The sequence below is a fragment of the Microcebus murinus genome, chromosome 29 (assembly GCF_040939455.1).
Source record: "Microcebus murinus isolate Inina chromosome 29, M.murinus_Inina_mat1.0, whole genome shotgun sequence".
Lineage (NCBI taxonomy): Eukaryota > Metazoa > Chordata > Mammalia > Primates > Cheirogaleidae > Microcebus > Microcebus murinus.
In genome coordinates, this window is record NC_134132.1 from 15,149,725 (window position 1) to 15,176,442 (window position 26,718).

General features: G+C 43.9%; 1 protein-coding gene across 1 annotated transcript in view; it reads right to left on the reverse strand.

Moving 5' to 3' along the window:
- The window catches only part of CFAP299 (cilia and flagella associated protein 299), a 164,915-nt gene that overhangs the window by 112,133 nt on the left and 26,064 nt on the right, over positions 1-26,718 (reverse strand). Inside the window, exon 3 of the mRNA XM_075998675.1 lies at positions 18,386-18,476. Coding sequence (XP_075854790.1) covers positions 18,386-18,476 — 91 coding nt within the window. The remainder of the gene's footprint in view (positions 1-18,385; positions 18,477-26,718) is intronic.

Genomic DNA, 26,718 nt, shown 5'->3' on the forward strand with positions numbered 1-26,718 from the left:
ATACAGTGTTTACAAAACAGCATGCATACTCTTTTCAATAGGCTACTACAAGCACACACGCACGCACACGTATATAACGAAATGACGTACGATGAAATGACACTGGAACGTAGATATTGTCCCCTCCATGTGAGACATGGGGGAATTGAGGGCCGAAGGGACTAAGTGACTCGCCCAAGAAACTGGCAACAGACCTGATTTCACTTGCATTTGATCCAGCACAGACATTCTTAACCACGGGGCTGTTCTTTCTCAAGAGTTTCCTCCTCAGCAAACAGCTGAGAAGAAAACAGTTAATTTTTAACTGTTAGCTGAACGTCTTACTCGGTGTACCCCGACGCAGTTTTTAAAGCCCCTGGTATTTTATGATCCATAAAATAAGACATAATACAACTGCTTACTTGAAGGTGTTCGGTAATCCAAGCCTAGCCATTGGGGAAAAAAAAAATTAAAGCTAGATTAAGTTAAGGATGCCTATATTAAGAAAAGTACAGTTTTTTTGGATGATTAATCATGTCATTTGTTAAATTCCTCCGGGAGATGACACAATGAATGATTTACAGTGACCTCAATGGAACACATGATGTTAATTTTATTTCCCTATTCACATGCTGCCCATGTCGGGGTAGACAAAGGGTCTCCCACATGTTTTATATTTTAGCAAATGCTACTCTAGTTAGCGGTCACTAAATGGAACTCTCTCAAGCAAGACTTTAATACTGGCCGTAAGTGACACACAACCTTCAAGTGACAACATTCGAATCATCTTAATGAAAATTGAGTGGAGACCCTCACCTGTAACTAAACCCCAGAAAAAAAATATTCTTTTTATTTTTCATAATATACTGTATATTTAAGGCAATAATTGAAGGAGAGAAGCACTCTGCTGAAATACTCATTAATGATTATTAACAAAGGGTGGCCGGGCGCGGTGGCTCACGCCTGTAATCCTAGCACTTTGGGAGGCTGAGGCGGGCGGATTGCTCAAGGTCGGGAGTTCGAAACCAGCCTGAGCGAGAACCCGTCTCCACCAAAAAAAAAAATAGAAAGAAATTAATTGACCAACTAAAAATATATGTAGAAAAAAAATTAGCCAGGCGTGGTGGCGCATGCCTGTAGTCCCAGCTACTCAGGAGGCTGAGGCAGGAGGATCGCTTGAGCCCAGGAGTTGGAGGTTGCTGTGAGTGAGGCTGACGCCATGGCACTCACTCTAGCCTGGGCAACAAAGTGACACTCTGTCTCAAAAAATAAATAAATAAATTAATTAATTAATTAAAAAAACAAAGGGTGTCAGTGGCTTTGCTAAAGTTTACTCCTTTGGTGATAAAAATAAGATAGAGCTGAAAAGAGAGGACAGAACCTAGCACTGTGGGAGGCCCAGGGAGGAGGATCGTTGGAGCTCAGGAGGTCGAGACCAGCCTGAGCAAGAGGGAGACCCCCGTCTCTGCTAAAAATTAAAAAAATTAGCCAGTCAACTAAAAATGAAACAAAAAATCAGCCGGCCGTGGTGGCGCCTGCCTGCAGTCCCAGCTACTCGGGAGGAGGCTGAGGCAGGAGGATCGCTTGAGCCCAGGAGTTGGAGGTTACTGTGAGCTAGGCTGACGCGACGGCACTCACTCTAGCCTGGGCAACAGTGTGAGACTCTGTCTCAAAAAAAAAAAAAAAAAAAAAAAAAAACAGTTCAAAAGATAAAACAAAGAAAGAAGACGACCTCACTCTATTTGAATCAATGTAGATGGTTGTACTGTACTTAAAAAAAAAAAAAACACATCCCCTGAAAATAAGCCCTGGGGTGTCTTCTGGAGGAAAAATAAATATAAGACCCTGTCTTATTTTCGGGGAAACATGGAAGGTGCTGCATCAGTCTTAGGGTGAAGTGACTCAGGCAACGGTAACAGCAGGTAAAACGATGCGTTAGTTATTGCTAGAAAATAATAGCCCCCACGAAAGGTGCAATGCCAATAACTTTGTGCCAAAGCTCTGTGTATTTTATCACCTCCATGGAATCTTCTAAAAATGAATTCTCTGCTTCTTGCTCCAAGAGAAAACACCAGAAAATATTTAGGCTTGGTGTAGACGACTTGCGTCATCCCTGAAAAGATTCACCACTGAGCCAAGATAAAATATCTTGAATTAACACCCTGAGTTCTGCCACTGACCAACTCTGGGGAACATGCATGGCTCTTCTTGCCTTGCTTGCTTGTGAAAAGAGGCGCACGCCTCACGTTGGGTTGTGTGGAATCCGATGAGAGTCTCATAACAAGTCCAGAACACTACTCTTACTTCTCTTCTCCTTCCTCTCCTAAGCTGTCAGTCTTTCCCTTCTCACCGGTGTACTTGATTCCTCTAATTTGATGCTTCCCATATTTTGAAGGTGAATGAAACAGAACTAGCTGCTCGGCCGGGCGCGGTGGCTCACGCCCGTCATCCCAGCACTCTGGGAGGCCGAGGCCGGAGGATCGCTCGAGGTCAGGAGTTCCAAGACCAGCCTGAGCAAGGGCGAGACCCCCGTCTCTACTAAAAATAGAAAGAAATGAATCGGCCAACTAAAAATATATAGAAAAAATTAGCCGGGCGTGGTGGCGCATGCCTGTAGTCCCAGCTACTCGGGAGGAGGCTGAGGCAGGAGGATCGCTTGAGCCCAGGAGTCGGAGGTTGCTGTGAGCGAGGCTGACGCCACGGCACTCACTGTAGCCCGGGCAACAGAGCGAGACTCTGTCTCAAAAAAAAAAAAAAATTGGTACCCCCCCATAATATGATGAAATAAAAAAAAAAAAGAATTTTCTGCCTGAGACAACAGAGGCTGTGGGCAGTAATGACCTAACTCCGTCATTCTCGTTTCTAAAGTCCAGACCTACCATGGAGAGGAGCAGGGTCTACAGGCAATGCCTTCATTCTGCCCGTCTCCCCTTTTCATCCCTCGGTTAATGGGGAGTCGAGAGACCACGCCCTCAAAACTTGCAAGAGAGTTTGCCCAGAGGGGGGTTAAAACATCCAGGCTCGAAGCGAGTTGCAAATTTGATTTGAACCCTGCCTTCCTACTCATGCCCCCTACTCCCCGGGTGTGGCCCGGACTTGAGAAAACATTACCTTTGCTCTCTGTGTCAATAAAAAAAAAGAGAAAAGATGTACTGTGTTTCCCTGAAAATAAGACAGGGTCTTCTATTTATTTTTCCTCAAGAAGACACCCGAGGGCTGATTTTCAGGGAACGTGTTATTTTTTTTTAAGTACGGTACAACCATCTGCATTGATTCAAACAGAGTGAAGTCGTCTTCTTCTGGAACATCATCCTCACTCTCCAGACCCCGAATCCCATCCTGAATGTCTTGCGACTCTGTTTCCTTTAGAGCCACCGGCCCTGATCTCTCCTGTCGAGCACTAGAGCTCTCACGGGGCGGATGAGAAGGGCTGCTCGTGTTCTTTCCCGCTCCGCAACCACACGCATGGGTCGTGCAGCCACACCCATCACTAGGGCTGATTTTCATAGCCACGCCCATCACTAGGGCTGATTTTCATAGCCACGCCCATCACCAGGGCTGATTTTCATAGCCACGCCCATCACCAGGGCTGATTTTCATAGCCACGCCCATCACCAGGGCTGATTTTCATAGCCACGCCCATCATTAGGGCTGATTTTCACAGCCACGCCCATCACTAGGGCTGATTTCATAGCCACGCCCACCACAAGGGCTGATTTTCATAGCCACGCCCATCACTAGGGCTGAATTTTGGGGTAGGGCTTCTATTGCGCACGTGCTTAGACATCCTGCCTGGGCTTATTTCATGGGTTGGTCTTATTTTCAGGGAAACACAGTAAGTGTGCATTGCTATAATATCCTGGGGAAGAATATCATGGTGTGATATGAAAGATGTAGGATAGAATCTATATCTCTATTATAAATAGAAAGAAATTAATTGGCCAACTAAAAATATACAGAAAAAATTAGCCGGGCGTGGTGGCGCATGCCTGTAGTCCCAGCTACTCGGGAGGCTGAGGCAGGAGGATCGCTTGAGCCCAGGAGTCTGAGGTTGCTGTGAGCGAGGCTGACGCCACGGCACTCAGTCTAGCCCCGGTGACAGAGTGAGACTCTGTCTCAAAGAAAGAAAACACATGCACACACACACACACACACACACACACACACAAAAATATATATATATATACTGTTTTATATATATATACTATTATTTTTTATTTATTTAGATTTTATTTTTTATTTACTTTTTTATTTATTTAGATTTATTTAGATTTATTTGTTTGCTGACACCTTCGTTTACTAAAATTGCCTTTTAATTTATTCATTAGGCAGAATAGTTAGGGGCTCCCCTTGAGCTTCTGTCAGCAAGTGGAGGGGCCCCTCGTAGAACATAAAAGACAGGCAATTTGGCCCTTACTGCCCCAAGGATGCCTGTGGCCGGGCAAAGCTGTCCTTCCCCAAAAAATTTGGGGGACAGAGATACTGCCTATCACAGCACAAAGCAACGCAGAGCAGTTAACTTTCATGAACGTGCTCGATACGTTAAAAAAGAACTTTTAGGTGTCATTTAAAACGATAGGTAATAACAGGTTGAAAAGTATGCAAGTATTCTTTGCAATCATTCCTGCGCTTTCTCAGTAGTTTGAAATTATTTCCAAAACAGAAAGATTTAAAGAGGGGGGGTAAAAAAAAAAAGAAAAAAATCCTGCCCAAATGATATTATTAAATAGATGACATGAAGAATAGATGACATTACTAAATAGATGACATGAAAATTGTTTTCTTTTGTTCTTACAAAAACAAATAAATGTCTTCTTTTCTTTTCTTTCTTTCTTTTTTTTTTTTTTGCAGGTTATATGTAGAGCCAGAATGAAATGCCACCAGCAAAAGCTCAATCTTGAAAACAGATTCCTGACGTTTGTCTCCATTTTTTTTTTTTTTTATTAAAAGGTGATGTCGTAAAAAATCAGCCAGAGAGCATTTCACAATGTCCTTTCCTCTTGGCTGTATAATCTGGTTCCCAGGTTTCCAGTCTGTATTTATTTATTTTTATTTTTTATTTTTTTTGAGACAGTCTCACTCTGTTGCCCAGGCTAGAGTGAGTGCCGTGGCATCAGCCTCGCTCACAGCAACTTCCAACTCCTGGGCTCAAGCCATCCTCCTGCCTCAGCCTCCTCCCGAGTAGCTGGGACTACAGGCATGCACCACCATGCCCGGCTAATATTTTTTTTAATATATATTAGTTGGCCAATTAATTTCTTTCTATTTATAATAGAGACGGGGGTCTCTCTCTTGCTCAGGCTGGTCTCGAACTCCTGACCTCGAGCGATCCTCCCGCCTCCGCCTCCCAGAGTGTTGGGATGACAGGCGTGAGCCACTGCGCCCGGCCTCCAGTCTGTATTTAGAGTAAGATGTATCGGTGTCACATTTTCATGTTTAAGGAAAAGTGATTTTTATGAAAACACTTTAGGAAAATCATTTTTGGTATTTGCCTTCTCCTCCCATTAGGCCACTTTTTTGCCTTCGGAAAATAAAGTCACACTCAACGCTTGTCACGGGCATTTGGTGGGAAAGTAACGTTGTTCAAAGGAAAAAATGTATCTGCACAAGAGTGTGGCTTCCATAGAAATCATCCAACTCTCACTTTCTAAACTACGAATAAATCATTCCAACGTGACCTCAATCAAGCAGAATTACAAATAACCATCTCTCTTTCAACTGAGGCATGAATTTTACATAACTCAGGAATGAAAAATGTAGCTTTCAAAATTTTTCTGCATAAAAAAACCTAACCTAACTTGTGAGCCTTCATTTTCACTGGTAGCAAAACAAGTCATCTTGCCAAGGCAAAATAAACACTTGCTTTTTTTTTTTTTTTCCCCAGCTCAAACACACTTTCTTTGTGAGAAAAAAAAAAATATTAGGTCAGTTTGAATCCTCCTCCTCCTCATTCTTCTTTTCATCTTCCTGGAGTTAAACTTTTACTTCTCATATCCCTCTCACCATTGGGGAACAAGTGTCCAATTCAAGGTCATCGATATCTACCATGTTTCCCCGAAAATAAGCCCTACCCATAAAACAAGCCCCAGCAGGATGTCTAAGCAGGTGCGCAATAGAAGCCCTACCCCGAAAATCAGCCCTTGTGATGGGCGTGGCTATGAAAATCAGCCCTGGTGGTGGGCGTGGCTATGAAAATCAGCTCTAGCGATGGGCATGGCTATGAAAATCAGCCCTGGTGGTGGGCGTGGCTATGAAAATCAGCACCAGTGATGGGCGTGGCCATGAAAATCAGCCCTGGTGGTGGGCGTGGCTATGAAAATCAGTCCCAGTGATGGGCGTGGCCATGAAAATCAGCCCTGGTGGTGGGCGTGGCTATGAAAATCAGCCCTAGCAATGGGCATGGCTATGAAAATCAGCCCTAGTGGTGGGCATGGCTATGAAAATCAGCCCTAGTGGTGGGCGTGGCTATGAAAATCAGCCCTAGTGGTGGGCGTGGCTATGAAAATCAGCCCTAGTGAGGGGCGTGGCTGTGCAGCGCATCTGCACAAGCCATGCATGTTGTCGCGGAGCGGGAAAGAACACGAGCAGCCCTTCTCATCCGCCCCGTGAGAGCTCTAGTGCTCGACAGGAGAGGTCGGGGCCGGTGGCTCTAAGGGAAACAGAGTCGCAAGACATTCAGGATGGGATTCGGGGTCTGGAGAGTGAGGATGATGTTCCAGAAGACGACGACTTCACTGTGTTTGAATCAATGCAGATGGTTGCACCGTATTTAAAAAAAAAAAAAAAAAAAAAAAAAAACACATCCCTTGAAAATAAGCCCTGGGGTGTCTTCTGGAGGAAAAATAAATAGAAGACCCTGTCTTATTCTCGAGGAAACACGGCATCTGTCCTGCCTTTCTGGTGTGAAGTGGAATTCACACCTTTGTACCATGCACAGTTTGAGTTTGGATTGCCATCCCTGCACTCAGCTTGGCACGTGTGGGTCTCACTTTGCTTTCCACCTGCCAGACCCGTCCAGCTCCCTGCATGCGCTGAGAAACAGATACAAAATCCCAAGCCCCGACTGAATGGACCCCAGACAAACCCTAACACTAAGTGCCCAGCCAAGACGGACGGGAGGCCAGCGGCACCTTGCTATGCCCTCATCCTTTGCTAACTGCCTTCAGGCTTCCTTTCCTGGGGGGTTAAACAAACAAACAAACAAAAAAACCAGCCCTTTGGAAAGATTTTCTCATTCCCTGATTTCAGACAAGCCTGTGAATTCCACCTGCTTCTGCAGGTTTGACACAACCACGGACCAGAGTTCCTTTCTGATAATTCACAACCTACTATGCGCGGAGCGGTTCTGGTCATTTGATGGTGGCTGAACACCGAGGGCTTTCCTGTCGCTGCTTCACCTTTTGAGGCCACAGAGCCCAAAACCCCACTTTCAGGTCACGTACCAGCACCGCCATTGCTTTTATTTTCTTTTTTTTTTTTTTGAAACAGAGTCTCACTCTGTCGCCCAGGCTAGAGTGAGTGCCGTGGCGTCAGCCTCGCTCACAGCAACCTCAGACTCCTGGGCTCAAGCAATCCTCCTGCCTCAGCCTCCCCAGTAGCTGGGACTACAGGCATGTGCCACCACGCCCGGGTAATTTTTTCTATATATATTAGTTGGCCAATTCATTTCTTTCTATTTTTAGTAGAGACGGGGTCTCGCTCTTGCTCAGGCTGGTTTCGAACTCCTGACCTCGAGCGATCCTCCCACCTCGGCCTCCCAGAGTGAACGTTGGATCCGTGAAAAGGTGTGAAGCTCAGTTGCACGTGCACATGTTTCTCCTTTAATAAATAATTTTTTCTTTTCTTCTTCTTCTTTTTTTTTTTTTTTTTGTTGAGATAATTTTGCCACTTTTTGCAGCTGTGAAAGACTTTAAGATAAAGCTTGGGGCCGGGCGCAGTGGCTCACGCCTGTCATCCCAGCACTCTGGGAGGCCGAGGCGGGAGGATCGCTCAAGGTCAGGAGTTCGAGACCAGCCTGAGCAAGAGCGAGACCCCCTGTCTCTACTAAAAATAGAAAGAAATTAATTGACCAACTAATATATATAGAAAAAATGAGCCGGGCGTGGTGGCGCATGCCTGTAGTCCCAGCTACTGGGGAGGCTGAGGCAGGAGGATCGCTTGAGCCCAGGAGTTGGAGGTTGCTGTGAGTGAGGCTGACGCCACGGCACTCACTCTAGCCCGGGCAACAGAGTGACACCCTGTCTCAAAAATTAAAAAAATAGGCCGGGCGCTGTGGCTCACGCCTGTAATCCTAGCTCTTGGGAGGCCGAGGCGGGCGGATTGCTCAAGGTCAGGAGTTCAAAACCAGCCTGAGCGAGACCCCGTCTCTACTATAAATAGAAAGAAATTAATTGGCCAACTGATATATATATATAAAAATGAGCCGGGCGTGGTGGCGCATGCCTGTAGTCCCAGCTACCCGGGAGGCTGAGGCAGAAGGATCACTCGAGCCCAGGAGTTTGAGGTTGCTGTGAGCTAGGCTGACGCCACGGCACTCACTCTAGCCCGGGCAACAAAGTGAGAGTCTGTCTCAAAAAAAAAAAAAAAAAAAAAATTAAAAAAATAGAAAAAAAAGAGACAAAGCTCGTTTTTTTTTGTTGTTGTTGTTGCTGTTTAAAACCTCAAACAACAACACAAGGATTCCAATCTATATTGCAATACGTTTGCATTTGGAAAATTAATGTATACGAGGAGAGAACGGACTTTAAACGGAAGCTGCTTAAATGCTTGAAAATAATTCAAGGTACTACACACTACTGGGGTCGATTCCAAAACACTGGCACGGACGTAACACGAGATCCTGAACCACATCAGAGCTTCGGGACTTTGCAAAAGGCTAAGAGGGGAGTTCATTCGTGTGGCGGAAGGGAACGTTTTCTTTGCATTAGTCCGATCGGATAACGTGTTTGTTTAAGGGAAAATAAACAGGTGGGGAGAAAGTTCCGCACGCCTGTCGTGGAAGGCAAGCACATTTGGGCCTTAATACGCCACAGGAGCTGTTTCAGCACAGCTCGGTCTTCCGAAATTACTGCCCTCACACAAGTGGGCCAAGGCCGCTTTGGATCTTGGTAATCTGCTAGGCGTCTAAGTGCGGATCTTATACGTTGAACGGACCTCCGAGGTTTGGGGAGACCCTGCCTTTTAAAAATATTTTTCCCTGTTCATTGATTCATGGATGACTAATTTTTCCCTTTGAGATCTGGTAAACTTTAGCTTTTTTTTTTTTTTTTTTTTTTTCTCTGTCTCCTATCCCGATGTCAAGCGTATAACATCCAAGTTTCCTAATGGTAATGGACAGCGTCCACTGCCTCCATGCTAGAGTCCCTATCACACACGGTTTGGTCCCGTGCCTTATAAAAAGCGCTCTGCTGTAGCTGTTCCAAGAATAAACGATCCCTTGCCACCTAAACAAAAGCTTCAGAGCTTAGAGATTTCCTGGGAGCGTGACAGTGGCGGCCCGCAAGATCCGGAGAGGCAGGACCTCATCTTCCATGAAATTGAAAACAGCCCCACCAGGAGGTGCAGCTAAGAGAGCTTTGAATTTGGACTCCTTGTTAATACGGATTTTTATTTTTTTAGTTTTTATTTTTTGAGACAGAGTCTCGCTCTGTTGCCCGGGCTAGAGTGAGTGTCGTGGCGTCAGCCTCGCTCACAGCAACCTCCAACTCCTGGGCTCAAGCGATCCTCCTGCCTCAGCCTCCTCCCGAGTAGCTGGGACTACAGGCATGCGCCACCACGCCCGGCTCATTTTTTCTATATATTTTTAGTTGGCCAATTAATTTCTTTCTATTTTTCTAGTAGAGACAGGGGTCTCGCTCTTGCTCAGGCTGGTCTCGAACTCCTGACCTCGAGCGATCCTCCCGCCTCAGCCACCCAGAGTGCTGGGATGACAGGCGTGAGCCACCGCGCCCGGCCTGAATGCAATCTTAAGGACTTTCTTCCTGAGTTTGGCTGAACAAAAGCGACTGTGCTCGAGAGGTTGACTGTCATTCGGCTGGAGGTGGCCAAACGCGGAAGTGTGACATCGGAGCGTGCATCGTGCCACCGTTTGGGTGTTCTGCGTCACGGAGCCGACACGAATCTACGCCGGGAGTGATTCACCCGGACAAGAATGAGGCCAAGTGCCCAGCATCAGGTGATTAAGATCAAACGAAGTGAGTTTTCAAAGAGAGATGGCTCCTGTCACGATTTCGTTACCAGAAAACCTGAGGAAATGGGCCCGGTGCGGTGGCTCACGCCTGTCATCCCGGCACTCTGGGAGGCCGAGGCGGGAGGATCGCTCGAGGTCAGGAGTTCGAGACCAGCCTGAGCAAGAGCGAGACCCCGTCTCTACTAAAAATAGAAAGAAATTAATTGGCCAACTAATATATATAGAAAAAATTAGCCAGGCATGGTGGTGCATGCCTGTAGTCCCAGCTACTCGGGAGGCTGAGGCAGGAGGATCGCTTGAGCCCAGGAGTTGGAGGTTGCTGTGAGCTAGGCTGACGCCATGGCACTCACTCTAGCCTGGGCAACAAAGTGAGACTCTGTCTCAAAAAAAAAAAAAAAAAAAAAAAAAGGAATGAAGGGCATGGCTTACTAAAGATACATATTTTAAGACTTCACATTCTGATTTACCCTAGCGCTTAATTAAGTTTATACTGTGAGTTGACCTGTGGCATAAACCAATGTAATCAATCAATAAAATCAGCGACAACTAACTAGTTGGCCCTTACTAGGTTCAGGGAGTGTTGTCTTTTTTCTTTTTTAAATATGAATGAAGAAGCAACGATCACTAGATATTTGAGAAAAGTCTTGCAGCAGGATAAACGCAAATACATACAAAAAAAAAAAAAAAGTACCCTGGAAGATACAGAAATAATTCTGGCAACAAAAGAAGATTTACAAACAAGCAAACAAGACAAAAGAAAGACTCCAGGTATCCTCAGAGATCACATAAGAACATAATGCTAAGCTGAAAGAGTTTCAAACAGGCAAGTGATTCTTAAAAAATGACAATGACACATACGGTGAGATTGCTCATATTTCTAACACAATGTATGCTCTGGGGAAGGTGAAAAGAAAAGAAACAAGGACACGCCCGCCCAGCCTAGCCCTGGCAAGTGTAAATGATAAGATCATGGCAGCAAAGGAAGAAGAGGAACGGAAAATTAAAATTAGCCCTTTGCACTCACTCACTTTTTTTTTTTCTCCATTCCTTTATTGTACTAGGGATTTAATTTTTTAAATACCCTAGATTTTACAATGCGTGGCGGCGGTAGAATAAAAAACTGGAGTCTCTTTTTATACAGACTTATTTATTTGGATTTTCTTGTTATATATATTTCAAATTATTGACACGTTCAAAGAGTAATTGCACTAGACATTCGAGTGCAAAAGGTCAACAGAGTGGACAAACTTAGAGACGCTGGGGAAGTCTTAGAAGCTGGAAAACACCCAAACGCTTGGACATTCATTGAGCGACAACTTTAAGTTAATTCATGGGCTAAAAAGAAACGCAAAGGAAGTTAGAAAGTGATTTCAACTACCCTGAAAACGAAAACGTGATCCTCCAAAATACAGAATGGACCAAAGGCAGTGCTTAGGGGCAAATGGGTAACACCTGAAATGGATAACGGAAACACCTTTATTAGAAAAGAAGAAAGGTATCAAATCGATGACTTAGGCTTTCCTCTGAGAGATTAGAAAAAAAGAAGAGCAAAATTAAACCCCAAACAGGCAGAAGAAAAGAAATAATAAAGATCGGGCATCAACGAGATAGACAAAACACAATCAATAGCCAAAATCAATGAAGCTATTAGCTGGTTCTTGGAGATCAGTGAAATTGATAATAAATCTAGATCAGATAAACATGGCCAGACTGCCCAGAAAAAAGGAGAAAACACAAATCACCAATAGCTAGGCACCAGAATGAGGCTATCACTACAGATCACACCAGGCTTTAAAATGATAAGGGAATACTAAGAATAACTTTATACCACTAAATTTGACAAATTATAAGTGCCAACACAAAGCAAATATTTAATAAGATACAACCACCTTAATTATAATGCAAAGGCCCTAAATTGGCCAAATATGAAGAAGACTAGAGACTTCTAAAAAAAAGGAATGATGGATAAACTGGTCTTTCCGAGACTTTTTCCCCATACCTCAAGAACCAAATCAGAGTATAAATGTGTAAAAAGCCAGCATGCCAACGCAAGCAGGTACTCTTGCTATCTTGGCTGCAATAAAGACACTGGTTCACACAATGAGATATCACTTATCTCCAGTGAGAATGGCCTTTATCAAAAAGTCCCAAAACAATAGATGCTGGCATGGATGCAGAGAGAGAGGAACACTCCCACACTGCTGGTGGGACTGCAAACTGGTACAACCTCTGTGGAAAGCAATGTGGAGATACCTTAAAGTGATACAAGTGGATCTACCATTTGATCCAGCAATCCCATGACTGGGCATCTACCCAAAAGATCAAATGACACTCTACAGAAAAGACACCTGCACTCGGATGTTTATAGCAGCACTGTTCACAATTGCAAAGCTGTGGAAACAGCCCAAGTGCCCATCCATGCACGAGTGGATTAATAAAACGTGGTCTGTGTACACCATGGAGCACTACTCAGCTCTGAGAAACACGGTGACCCAGCACCTCTCGTGTTTTCCTGGCTGGAGCTGGAGCCCATCCTACTAAGGGAAGCGTCCCGAGAATGGAAACACAAGCACCACGTGCGCTCACCAGCAAACTGGTGTTGACGGATCAGCACCTAAGTGGACACACAGGAGTGACGTCTATCGGGTGTCGGGCAGGTGGGAGGGGAGGAGGGGACGGGTGTAGACAGACACGACGAGTGAGACGTGCACCGTCTGGGGGATGGGCATGCTTGAAGCTCTGACTTGTGGAGGGAGAGAGGGGGCAAGGGCAATGTACGTGACCTTAAAATGTGTGCCCCCATAATATGCTGAAAAAAATAAATAAGACATTTTATCTCTGGGGGAAAAAAAAGAGAGAGAGAGAGAGACATGGGTTCAGACCTAGCCCGTCCCCTTAACCACTCTAGCCAGGATGGGAAAATACAGACACCAACGATGGTGGGACAACCCGAATGGGTCCAGAGGAGAGCACCTGCCAACACATGTATTGCTTTTCTCATCTAAAGGATCGCAGCTCCGCGAAGACCCAGCTGTGAAACACATCTGTCCCCCGGACTCGGGAGAGGGAAAGAAAAGGAACAGGAGGGCTCCACTCTGTGAGCCCTTTCCCAGCCATTGCATCTAAATAAACGGAACACCGCTTCAAAAGCCAGATTGTCCAGAGCACTTGATTAATTCACCACGTCCTCGACTTACAGAGAGATCAACGTGATTGCTAAATTTCCGTTGGGGACTCAAGCTGCGCTCAAAGTAGACACACCAGCCTCTTGGAGGATTAAATGATATTCGGCTTTCCAGTTGAAAGACATCAGAAGGGGAAAAAAAAAAAAAATCTCTTGAACACGATGCAACATAATTTTCTCCTAATAGCATAAACATTAAATTATAACACTGTTATGTGTTACGGCTCCAGTTTCTCCTGCCAAATTCACCGGCATGTTTTGCAAATTAGATTGAGCAACAATTTCCATAAATTTTAAAGGACGATCTCTGTTATATCCCTTTTACTGCTCTGAAGGTCAGCTCTGTTGTTTCTTATAGAACACTCCACGTCTTTCCTGACAACTGATTTTCATTAGAATCTTTCTTACGATTTTTTTTTTTTTTGAGACAGAGTGTCACTCTGTCGCCCGGGCTAGAGTGAGTGCCGTGGCATCAGCCTCGCTCACAGCAACCTCAGACTCCTGGGCTCAAGTGATCCTCCTGCCTCAGCCTCCTCCCGAGTAGCTGGGACTACAGGCATGCGCCACCACGCCCGGCTAATTTTTTCTATATATATATTAGTTGGCCAATTAATTTCTTTCTATTTTTAGTAGAGACGGGGGTCTCGCTCTTGCTCAGGCTGGTCTTGAACTCCTGACCTTGAGCAATCCTCCCGCCTCGACCTCCCAGATTGCTAGGATAAAAGTTTCTTTTAAGTACTATAATCTGCGTTACTTGCCTCAGGTTAGGACTATGAAATATTCCAAACACGAAGTTAAATTTAGAAGGAGACTAATATACGTAACCTTAACATTTGTACCCCCACAATACGCCGGAAAAAAAAAAAAGAAAAACAAAAACAAAAAGGAATGAGGAAAGATAAAGAAAATAAGGAATGTAATATTCTTAAACCAGTCATAGGTATCATTCTCTACCTCGGGCTACTAGAACCTCATTGCCAAATTGCTTCCCAATTCTAAAAACTAGGTAACTATTTTCAAAATTATACAACAGTAAAGAAAAATTCTATATATATATATATATATATATATATATTAAAAAAGAAGGAGATTAATATAAAAAAATATTTATTTTGATAACTGACGTAGCTCGTATTCATGAAGCTAAACATCTAACTCAGCAGTTCTCTCAAGTTTTAACATTCTCCCATATTGGCATCGTCAAATTTTAACGAAATGCAGCATCACATAAAAGCCTATTCTTCAATCCTGCTCTGGCTCCTGCTCTCTCTGATCTCTCCCCACCTTGCACGGTGCAAACACCACCCTAAACTGAGTGCCTGCCATCACCCTGGAAGGTGTGCTATGCGGCTTTTGTGTGGCTCCAACATGAGCGTAGCCATGAGACTGTCGTTTTGCATGCTTTAGACGCCGTGTATCTTCGCAACGATAGTTGCGGAACATTTATCGTGTTCCAAATACCGTTTTAAGCACTTTACACGCATTCGCTCATTCAATCCCCAACGAATTCGTTCTGCCAGCTTGACGCAGCTGTGAACCCAGTTGATGGATAAGGAAACTGAGAAACGGAGCTTGTCAGGGATGAAGTCGTCCTGCAGGTGTCGCTTTGAAACATGCTTTGTTCTTTTAACTTAACATGTTTTTGAGACGGTCCCATGTTGATATAAACATGGGAGATATGTGTGTGTATATATATATATATATATATATATATACACATATATATATATATCCTAGGTATACCTCTTGGTTACCATTTTATTTACTGCATAATATCCCATTGTATGAATGGACAGCAACTTGTTCTTATGTTTTATGAACATTTAGGTTATTCAGCTAAATAAGCAATACTATTAATGCAATGAACACACTGGTAATTGTCTCCTTGTATACATGATTAAGAGTTTCTCCCGGATATCCAATTCACAATTGCAAAGCTGTGGAAACAACCCAGGTGCCCATCCATGCACGAGTGTATTAATAAAACGTGGTCTGTGCACACCACGGAGCACTACTCAGCTCTAAGAAACAGCGGTGATCCGGCACCTCTTGTGTGTTCCTGGCTGGAGCTGGAGCCCATCCTACTAAGGGAAGTGTCCCAAGAATGGAAACACAAGCACCACGTGCGCTCACCAGCAAACTGGTGTTGACGGATCAGCACCTAAGTGGACACACAGGAGTGACATCTGTCGGGTGTCGGGCAGGTGGGAGGGGAGGAGGGGACGGGTGTAGACAGACACGACGAGTGAGACGTGCACCGTCTGGGGGATGGGCACGCTTGAGGCTCTGACTCGAGGGGGGAGGGGGAGCAAGGGCGATATACGTAACCTTGACATTTGTACCCCCCATCATATGCTGAAAAAATAAATAAATAAATTGGCAAAGATGTAAACAAACAAATGAACAAACAAACAAACAAAAACCATAGGGACTATGGGAAAGCAAATCTAATCTTCTAATTTCCTAGTGACATTTAAAGATAATCACCTTAGAGAATTGCAAATGGAATTAAGACCTCCAGTTATAAGTGGCCGGGTGGGTCAACCATGTTCAGTTCTAAGACCATCTGATAATTTCCCGGTACATCCTCTCAACAAGGCGAAAAGAAAACAGGAGCAGATGAAGTTCTCCTTTTATTTCCTGCCCACACGTTATGTGGAAAAACCTAGTGCTTAGGGAGTAGCTGTTCCCCTCAGAGAGTTCAGACCGTTTAGCCACGTGTAGCTGTGGACCCCATAAAACTCACATGTCGTTTTTGCTGACAGTGAATTAAAACAGACAGAAACCTCACGAATAGTGTATATTTTATAGAACTACTTGAAAATGCCTGTCCGTTTGGCAAATGGCTTTTAAAGCAAGCTTACGACACGAAGAATTAGATCTATCTACAGTGATGTTGTATTCTATCATAAATAGTTTTCTATGACACCATTCATTCAGGGTCTGGTTTTCAGATTTTGAAAAGTAAGCCTTGATACAACGGCGTATATCCTACCCACTGCAGTAATCACATCGCAAATTCAAAGGCCCAAATAAACGACTACATATTTTTTAAGAGTCGGTAAGCTGCGAGTCTCATGAGATTCCAGTTTCCAAATCATTGACCACCAAACTACCATTAAATGTTATCTATGTAGCATACTCATAAAAGGCAAATATAGGACCTTTTCTAAGGAAAAAATCACAGTGATGTAATAAAGATCACTGGAGCAACAATGCAGAGAAAATAATACGCTCAGAGTGGAGCTATCTCATCTTCCCAAACCCAAATCCACCAACTTACCGTGTTTCCCCGCAAATAAGACAGGGTCTTTCTTATATTTATCTTTCTTCAAGAAGACACCCTGGGGCTTATTTTCAGGGGATGTGTTACTTGTTTTAAGTACGGTACAACCATCTGCATTGATTCAAATACAGTGAAGTCGTCTTCTTCTGGAACATCATCCTCACTCTCCAGACCCCGAATCCCATCCTGAATGTCTTGCGACTCTGTTTCCTTTAGAGCCACCGGCCCCGATCTCTCCTGTGGAGCACTAGAGCTCTCACGGGGTGGATGAGAAGGGCTGCTCGTGTTCTTTCCCGCTCCACGTCGACACGCATGGGTTGTGCAGATGCGCTGCGCAGCCACGCCCACCACTAGGGCTGATTTTCATAGCCACGCTCATCACTGGGGCTGATTTTCATGCCTATGCCCATCACTAGGGCTGATTTTCATAGCCACGCCCATCACTAGGGCTCATTTTCATAGCCAAGCCCATCACTGGGGCTGATTTTCATAGCCACGCCCATCACCAGGACTGATTTTCATAGCCACGCCCACCACCAGGACTGATTTTCATAGCCACGCCCACCACCAGGACTGATTTTCATAGCCACGCCCACCACTATGGCTGATTTCCGGGGTGGGGCTTCTATTGCGCACATGCTCAGACATCCTGCTGGGGCTTATTTATGGGAAGGTCTTATTTTCGGGGAAACACGGTACTTGGCAGATTTGCCTTGTTCCGACTTATCTGCGGCAATTAATCTCTTTCTCCCATGTTCCAACAATGCCCTTCTCTCTACTGGGTCATTCCTATTAACATAATACAGGTTAACTCTCTTCAATTATTTAACCAAAGTATGATATTTTCCCCCCCCTCTCTGAAACACACTGAGAGTTTTGTCTACTAGGATACTTTCAATGGACTTATAGTGAGGAAAACTCCAAATGTTTTGTTGAAAAAATACTAGTAGAACAAATCCCCTTAAAACTCGCATTTTTCTTTTGCTCTAAATCTTTCATCACGCTGCTCCCGATTGTTTTCTGCAAGCCAGTCGCCGACTACGGTCTCAGCATGGGTCCGGGTATCCGTTCCACTGGATTAAATACGATCTGGAACCTCTTAAGACTTAGGAAGACTGTCAGGCGCAGATACCACATTAAGAATGCATGAAAGCAAAAACCGTTATTCCGAATACTATTGACAATCTTTACACATTTGATCGAGCACGGAATTTTAAAAAGCAGAAAACATAAAATAAATAAATAAATAAATAAAAATAAAAAGGCACGTTCCCCTTAGAGAATTCAAAATCACGTCTTCCCGCTATGTATGTAGTTTTCTCTCACGCTGCCCAAGATGGAACTATAAGGTAGACTATGGGGACTGGCTCCTAGGAGTCCCATAAAGTCAGGAAGGGTAAGGGGCATGTGACGAGTGAGGCTGAAAGGAGGCAAAAGGTTGCACTTAGAGGAAGCCCAAAGTTGAAGGTGCCAACCCACCTGCCAAGTGTAGGTATTTTCTCTGCAGTAAATGTTCACAATCCCAATTTTTTCTTTTTTTTTTTTTCTCATTTGGCTCCTTCTACAGCTGTAAATGGGAAAATGTAAAAATTTCTACACATGTTCTTGTGAGATCTAAATAGCAGCGAGCCATGTCTGTACCCCTCAGGAATGACTTTTCAGGCAAGACAGTAAAAAGGGTGTCCTTTAAATGCTAACTGCGCCTTCGGTGTTTGCGTTTCAAGCCGGTGGTGCGACGGGTACTCACGCTCAGTTTTCCGTTGCGATTGTCTTCTTCTCGAGTGGCCAGGGCCTTCAAGAAATTGTCATGCAGGTCTTTCCCGGCACTTATTAGTGCCCTGTAAAAAAAAAAAAAAAAAAAAAAAAAAGAAGGTCTTTGTTATAATATACAAGATAACAAGCATGTTTACAGCATTCTGGGGCCCCAAACCATGCTACCTTATTCCAAGCCCCAATTCCCTTACAACATGGAACCCATAAACACACGATCGTTGTGATCTACTATCAATAGATTCCTTAATTTCATGCAGCTGTTGCGTCTTTGTTTACAAATAACTGGAATCAAGTCTGTGAGTAGCATACACATCCATATCAAGACTCATGTCAGGGCCGGGCGCGGTGGCTCACGCCTGTCATCCCAGCACTCTGGGAGGCCGGGGCAGGAGGATCGCTCAAGCTCAGGAGTTGAGGCCAGCCTGACTGAGCAAGAGCGAGACCCCGTCTCTACTATAAATAGAAAGAAATTAATTGGACAACTAAAAATATATAGAAAAAATTAGCCGGGCATGGTGGTGCATGCCTGTAGTCCCAGCTACTCGGGAGGAGGCTGAGGCAGGAGGATCGCTTGAGCCCAGGAGTTGGAGGCTGCTGTGAGCGAGGCTGACGCCACAGCACTCACTCTAGCCTGGGCAAGAAAGTGAGACTCTGCCTCAAAAAAACAAACAAACAAACACAAAAACACTCAACCTCTGACTGTTTAAAAATAGCTCATTTTAATTGCATAAGTATTAATCGTACGGTCTCCCGGGAAATCCTTAGGATATCACAGATAAATTCCAACCTGATCACCAAGCCAATCACGCAATATCACCTTCTTCAGAAGGGTGAGCGGATATCACTAAATTTGCAAATTTCACTAAAATCATAAAATACTGTTCTCTTCTGACTGTTACTACATTCTTACACACACAGACGTGCACCGTCGCCTACGAACTCCAGGAGGAAGAGAGCGGTATTTTCATTACGTTAAGTTGGGAACAGAGAGGATAAGGGGCCCATGGCCCCAAAGCTATTTGCAGCAGAGGAAAAAAGAAAAAAGTTATGTAAATAATCGTTCTTACAGCATGCTACACTGAGAACCCGAAACTTCTCAGTAAAAGGAAATATTGGAAAAGTAGGAAAGCTAACGCAGAGTGTGTGGTGAGGAATTCTTACATCTTTAGCATGCATTACTCTTACTTAACTAGGTTTATTTAACAGGCAGTGGCCTGAGAAACCTCGCTTAAATAAATATTACAAAAGGAGTCACTTCCTCAAGAGGTAAACTAGGGTCTGTTACAAAATCTTAGGGCTGTAAGTTTTATGAAGGCAAATACTCCATCTTTGGTTTATACTCCCCTCCACTTTCAAAATAGGGCAAAAAGTTATACGGATGGGTTAACTGTTACCAGCCGAGTTTAACCATTAGCTAAAGGTATTCACAAAATCCTACTTGAATGATTCCAAACATATTCTTGATCCTCAACAATGAGGCTACTGGTTTTACGATTTAACCATGTCGTTTGTGTGTCAAATCACACAGATTCACATTCGGCGATTTAACACTAGAAGAGAAAGGACAAATAACCAAAGAAGGAAAAAAAAAACCCTGAAAAATGGTTAAAGTAGAAACTTATCTTCAAGAGTCATTTTCTTTAGGCCGGGCGCGGTGGCTCACGCCTGTCATCCTAGCGCTCTGGGAGGCTGAGGCGGGAGGATTGCTGGAGGTCAGGAGTTCTAAACCAGCCTGAGCAAGAGCGAGACTCCGTCTCTACTAAAAATAGAAAGAAATTAATTGGCCAACTAAAAATATATATAGAGAAAAAATGAGCCGGGCATGGTGGTGCATGCCTGTAGTCCCAGCTACTCGGGAGGCTGAGGCAGGAGGATCGCTTGAGCCCAGGAGTTGGAGGTTGCTGTGAGCGAGGCTGACGCCACAGCACTCTAGCCCAGGCAACAGAGTGAGACTCTGTCTCAAAAAAAAAAAAAAAGAATTATTTTCTTTGGCACTCACTTACTCTGACAATAAAGTGTTTCGCTACATATTTGTGACATTAATCATCTTAGAATTTTAAATGTATAATTATGGGAGTGTTTTAATAAACAAGGTTTCATTAACCATTAAGGTGTATATATATTAAAATAATACACTCATTATACAGTTACTTACCCTTTTTTTTTTTTTTTTTTTTTTTGAGACAGAGTCTCGCTTTGTTGCCCAGGCTAGAGTGAGTGCCGTGGCGTCAGCCTAGCTCACAGCAACCTCAAACTCCTGGGCTCGAGTGATCCTTCTGCCTCAGCCTCCCGGGTAGCTGGGACTACAGGCATGCGCCACCATGCCCGGCTAATTTTTTATATATATATCAGTTGGCCAATTAATTTATTTCTATTTATAGTAGAGACGGGGTCTCGCTCTTGCTCAGGCTGGTTTTGAACTCCTGACCTTGAGCAATCCGCCCGCCTCGGCCTCCCAAGAGCTAGGATTACAGGCGTGAGCCACAGCGCCCGGCCTACCCTTTTTTAAAGTATGAAATATATCAAGCACACTCACAAAAAAAACAACACAGCAATTACATATAAAGTTTAATATTTATTATAAAGCCAACCCGTGTACCTCATCACCTAGGTCAAGAAATCGAACAATAACTAAAACACCCTAAGGCTAGAAAACCTAATCACTCCTTTCTACTCACAACTCCATCTTTCCACCTTCTCCCCCTCGAGTAACCAATTTCTCACTTTTCACGTATTCAAAACCATGATTTTTCTCAGTCTCTAACTTTCACAATCATCTCTCCCTTTTATCATTTACGTTTGTACCCCTGAGCAAAATAATATGATTTTGCTTGTTTTTGAACTTTCTTATAGATGGAATCACAACGTGTGTCTTTGTGGTATTTCTTCACTTATGATTGTTCACGTTCCGTGCATGCTGATATACGTAGCTTTACCTTATTTCCATTCTCTTGTAGGAATGCACAAGTATTTATTTATCCTTGCAATCACAGACCTCGGAGTTGTTTCTCATTCGGTCTAGTACAGACGTACTGCTGGAGATTCCTGTACCTATCATAAATTCCTGAATATAAACTTCTCCACGACCTACGGCTAGCAATGGAACAGCTGTGTTACAGGATGTTTGTGACTTCAAACTCTCAAAATAATGCCACTTTGCTTCCAAAAGATTGAACCAATTTACGCTTCCACTACCAAAGCACGATGATTCCTTTTGCTTCCCGTCATTCCCGACACGCGGCATTTCCGAACTTTTTAACATTAAGCAATGCGGTGTGTGTGTGCTAGGACCTTAGGATGCTTTTAGTCCGCATCTCCCCGATTTATTTTTGTGCGACATTTGGTCACATGAAATTTCCTCTCGTGCAAAATGCCCATTCCCGTCTTTCGCCCACTTTACTATTGCGTTGTTTTATATCGTACTGATTTGCAGCAGTTCTTCACGGATTCTGAATATTCGATTTTTTTTTTCATGATATGCACTGCAGATATATTATTCTATACGTAGCTTGCATTTTTGCAAGGGCCCCATTTTGCAAGGGCCCCCAAGGGAACATTTTTGCAAGCTAAGAAACGGTTTAGTCGCACATGAAACTGGGAGTCACCAGGAATGGAAGCCACGGCAATAGATGGGAAAGACCAAGAAAAACACGACAAATGCAAGACCACTGGCATGGAAGACCAATGGAAACATGCCAGTGTGAGATACCGTCATGGCTGAGGCTAGGCAGGGGCGGATCCATGAGAAATGGTCAAGAGAGGACCCACGGAGGCAGAAGGAGTACCAGGAAAGAGGAGTGACATGGCAGGAGCTGAGATAGCGTTTAGAAGGCGCCAGGTCTCCAGTGACGAACGCTATGCAGAGATCCGGTCAGGGGGAAGAAGAAAGCAGCAGCAGACCTGGCCTTTCCCAGAACTCTTATTTCCCCCTTGCACTTGTCTGTTTCTATCCAGAAAAGAGAGAAAGACCACCCGAGCGAGGAAAGCTGCAACTGTAACTCACTGGGAGAGTTGGCATATGGTGCAAAAACCTAAGTCGACAGCTTCAAAATCGACTTGGCCTTTTATGGCCAAGTTAGTATAAACTGCTCGCGATAAATACCAAGGACCAAGAGCATGGACGAGGTACACTATAGTTACCAGTACTCAGGTCATCTCACAAATTATCAGACTTGGTCATTGATGCATACACATCTGTGCCTGCAGCTTTGGTTTTCAGTATGAGATTAATAAAAAAAAAAAAAATCATTAAGGTTGGTGATTTTTATCTCACATGACCAAAATACAAAGCACGATATTTTATTTTCCCCTGGCTTGATTCAGCACGTCACGTGCTAAACTGACACCTGCAAGAGCTCAAAACAAGTTTCAAAATGCTGATAAAATCAGATTCTGACGCACAACGTTCTCGAATGTAATTGTGATTTGCCAATACTGCACAATGTTGACTCGTTCATCCAGGACTAAATATTTCATAATATAAAGAAGGTGGAAGAGTAATTATAGCACAACATTTTATGAAAACAGTCATTCTCGATCAAGAATAATTGATAATAGACCATCCAGCTAGGAAAGAGTTTCAAATTATTTACCACGAGGTAAAATATTGTGCAGCTGGGAAGAATCAAGCAGAATCAAGACACCAAAGTATAACCTTAGCAAAAAAATGATCAGAAGAATTAAAATTCATCCTGAAGAATAAAAAGATTCCAAAATATTACACTTTAGATGCTTTGTTTCTCTGTTATGTTACATATAAGAAAAAATGAAGGCAATAAATATCACATAAAGAAGTGACATCTTTAAACACTGTAGTAACTTGTTTTCTGTTTAAAAACATTGAGACAGGGCCGGGCGTGGTGGCTCACGCCTGTAATCCTAGCACTTTGGGAGGCCGAGGCGGGCGGATTGCTCAAGGTCAGGAGTTCGAAACCAGCCTGAGCGAGACCCTGTCTCTACCAAAAATAGAAATAATTAATTGACCAACTAAAAATATATATACAAAAAATTAGCCGGGCATGGTGGCGCATGCCTGTAGTCCCAGCTACTCGGGAGGCTGAGGCAGGAGGATCGCTGAGCCCCAGAGATTGAGGTTGCTGTGAGCCAGGCTGACGCCACGGCACTCACTCTAGCCTGGGCAACAAAGTGAGACTCTGTCTTAAAAAAAAAAAAAAAAACATTGAGACAAATTCAAACTGTTTAAAAAACTCTTAGATCCCTATCTGAAGTAATAGGAATAAATGTCTCTTAGTTTTTCACATATCGATTGCAATTATATATATTTATATATAAATTATATAAATACAAAATGCTCATATATTTACATATATAAGCTTACATATTTATATTTATTACAATTAAAACTGCAATTAATTACATAAGCCCCTACTGAGAAAAACTGAGTCCACCATTAATCACAATGCACCAATTCCACTTTTAGTACTTTTGTTCCCAATTATTTTATTTTATTTTTTTTGAGACAGAGTCTCACTCTGTTGCCGGGGCTAGAGTGAGTGCCATGGCGTCAGCTTCGCTCACAGCAACCTCAGACTCCTAGGCTCAATCGATCCTCCTGCCTCAGCCTCCCGAGTAGCTGGGACTACAGGCATGCGCCACCACGCCCAGCTAATTTTTTCTATATATTTTATTTTATTATTTTTTTGAGACAGAGTCTCACTCTGTTGCCTGGGCTAGAGTGCCGTGGCATCAGCCTAGCTCACAGCAACCTCAAACTCCTGGGCTCAAGCGATCCTCCTGCCTCAGCCTCCCGAGTGGCAGGGACTACAAGCATGAGCCACCATGCCCGGCTAATTTTTTCTATATATATATTTTTTTTAGTTGGGCAATTAATTTGTTTCTGTTTTGTAGTAGAGATGGGGTCTCGCTGTTGCTCAGGCTGGTCTCGAACTCTTGACCTTGAGCAATCCTCCTGCCTCAGCCTCCCAGAGTGCTGGGATTACAGGCGTGAGCCACCACACCCGGCCTGTTCCCAATTACATATTTAAAATACATAAATTATATATTTAAAATTATATTTAAAATAATTTAAAACTCAATAAAGCAAGAACTCATATTATAAATCCAAATGCCCAAGAGCATGGATGAGGTACACTACAGTTATGAGTACTCAAGTTGTATCTTACAATTTAGCAGACTTGGTCATTAATGCATTGATCTGTGCCTGTCTGTGATCACACATTTTTACAAGCTCAGTGCGCTCTACTGAATCCCCTGGTTTCGAGAAAACAATCAGAACCACTCTTCCTTCGGATGGCTGTCACTTTAGCAGTTACTTATTCGCATTTTTTGTTTAAGTAAACGTGATCACCTTCCATTGGGCTATTCCAGCGATTGTTTTTTTTTTTTTTTTGAGACAGAGACTCACTCTGTTGCCTGGGCTAGAGTGAGTGCCGTGTCGTCAGCCTAGCTCACAGCAACCTCAAACTCCTGGGCTCAAGCGATCCTCCTGCCTCAGCCTCCTCCCGAGCAGCTGGGACTACAGGCATGCGCCACCACGCCCGGCTCATTTTTTCTATATATATTAGTTGGCCAATTAATTTCTTTCTATTTATAGTAGAGACGGGGGTCTCGCTCTTACTCAGGCTGGTTTCCAACTTCTGACCTCGAGCGATCCTCCCACCTCGGCCTCCCAGAGTGCTGGGATGACAGGCGTGAGCCGCCGCGCCCGGCCTTATTCTGGCGATTTTGGAGTACTTTTGAGGATCCCGGGAATCTCAAGTGCCACACTGAGCACGCAGGCTGCTGAAGGGGGGAGGAGGGGGGGAGGAAGGTTTTTATAAAAAGAAATAAAACCGCTTCCTGTGGTTAACCTCTCAGAACTTGGTCCGGAACAGTCTGTACCAATACTGTGGGTTTGTTGGCATCTTATTTACGAGCATCATCGGAAACGGGCTAGCACGGGTGCCGGGCTGCGAGTGGGATAGCATGTGCAAGACAGATGGAAGCTGCATTTCTATCGGATGCAACTGAAGACTTACGAACATACTGCCAGATCCCACAAATATCAAACCATTCTAGAAATACATTTACTGTTGCTTTGACAGCAGTTTCAACAAAAAGAGAGGGTTGTTCCAACGAAGGAGAAGACTGAATGTGTTCGACGAGCAGAATCATTGCCACCCAAAATCTGGCAGCTTTGGTGTAGCCTGATTTTATTAAACACACTGCAACCTACACAGAGACTTCAACTTTTAAGGATTCTACTTTAATAGAATTAGGCAGGCTCCCGTATGTTGAAAATTGGGGAACAGCTTTTAGATTGAGCTCTCTCCCGAGGAGAAGTTGGTAAGTCAGAAAGAGAAGAGAACCGAAGTCCACCAGAGGAGAAAGTCTAGCGGGATGTGACTCTCTTGTGTTTTCCCACGGCCTTGCGGGAGCTTTTTGCTCAAGCATGTCAAGTGCTTCGGAGAGAACAGTTGCAATGTCAGGATTGAAAGGCCAGTGGGTTGATTAAGCAGGAGTCACTGGTGATGTCGGCCAAGGCCGTTTTAGTCGAAAAGGGAGTTCAATCCAGACTGTACCAGGCTGAGGACGAAATGGAAGTTTAGCTGAGGGTTCCTCCCAACCCAAGTTCAGTAAAATCTGAACTTGTTTCAAAACAAAACAATGCATGAGACTGACGTTCATTCAAACAAACAAACAAACAAACAAAAAACCGTAAAGTCCATGAACTAAGTAGGATTCTAAATTCCTCAAGGTAGCTAGCTATTAAATGGCTATTTTCTCTAAATAAAGTATGAGATATAAATGGCAAGGTTTAGTGAAGAGTTATGAAAGGCATTTTGCCGATATATTCTAGAATGGGTATTTTAATCAGAGAAACGTTGTTTTTAATGGTCAGTATTTAACCTCAAGAAAGGAAAAAAACTATCAAGAGGAGACAGAAATAAAACAGCAGAAGTAATTCATGTACCTAAATCTCCACGTGTTACCCATGCACCTGAAATCAACAGAAATTTTAAAATATTGCAAATGGGCCGGGCACGGTGGCTCACGCCTGTCATCCTAGCACTCTGGGAGGCCGAGGCGGGAGGATCACTTGAGCTCAGGAGTTCGAAACCAGCCTGAGCAAGAGCGAGACCCCGTCTCTACTAAAAATAGAAAGAAATTAATTGGCCAACTAAAAATATATATAGAAAAAATTACCCGGGCACGATGGCGCATGCCTGTAGTCCCAGCTACTTGGGAGGCTGAGGCAGGAGGATCAAACAACCCCTTTCTTGGGCTCCCAGAGAGTTCTCACACTCCAGATCTCTAACCCCTCCCTCCTCCTAATGACCCCAGGGC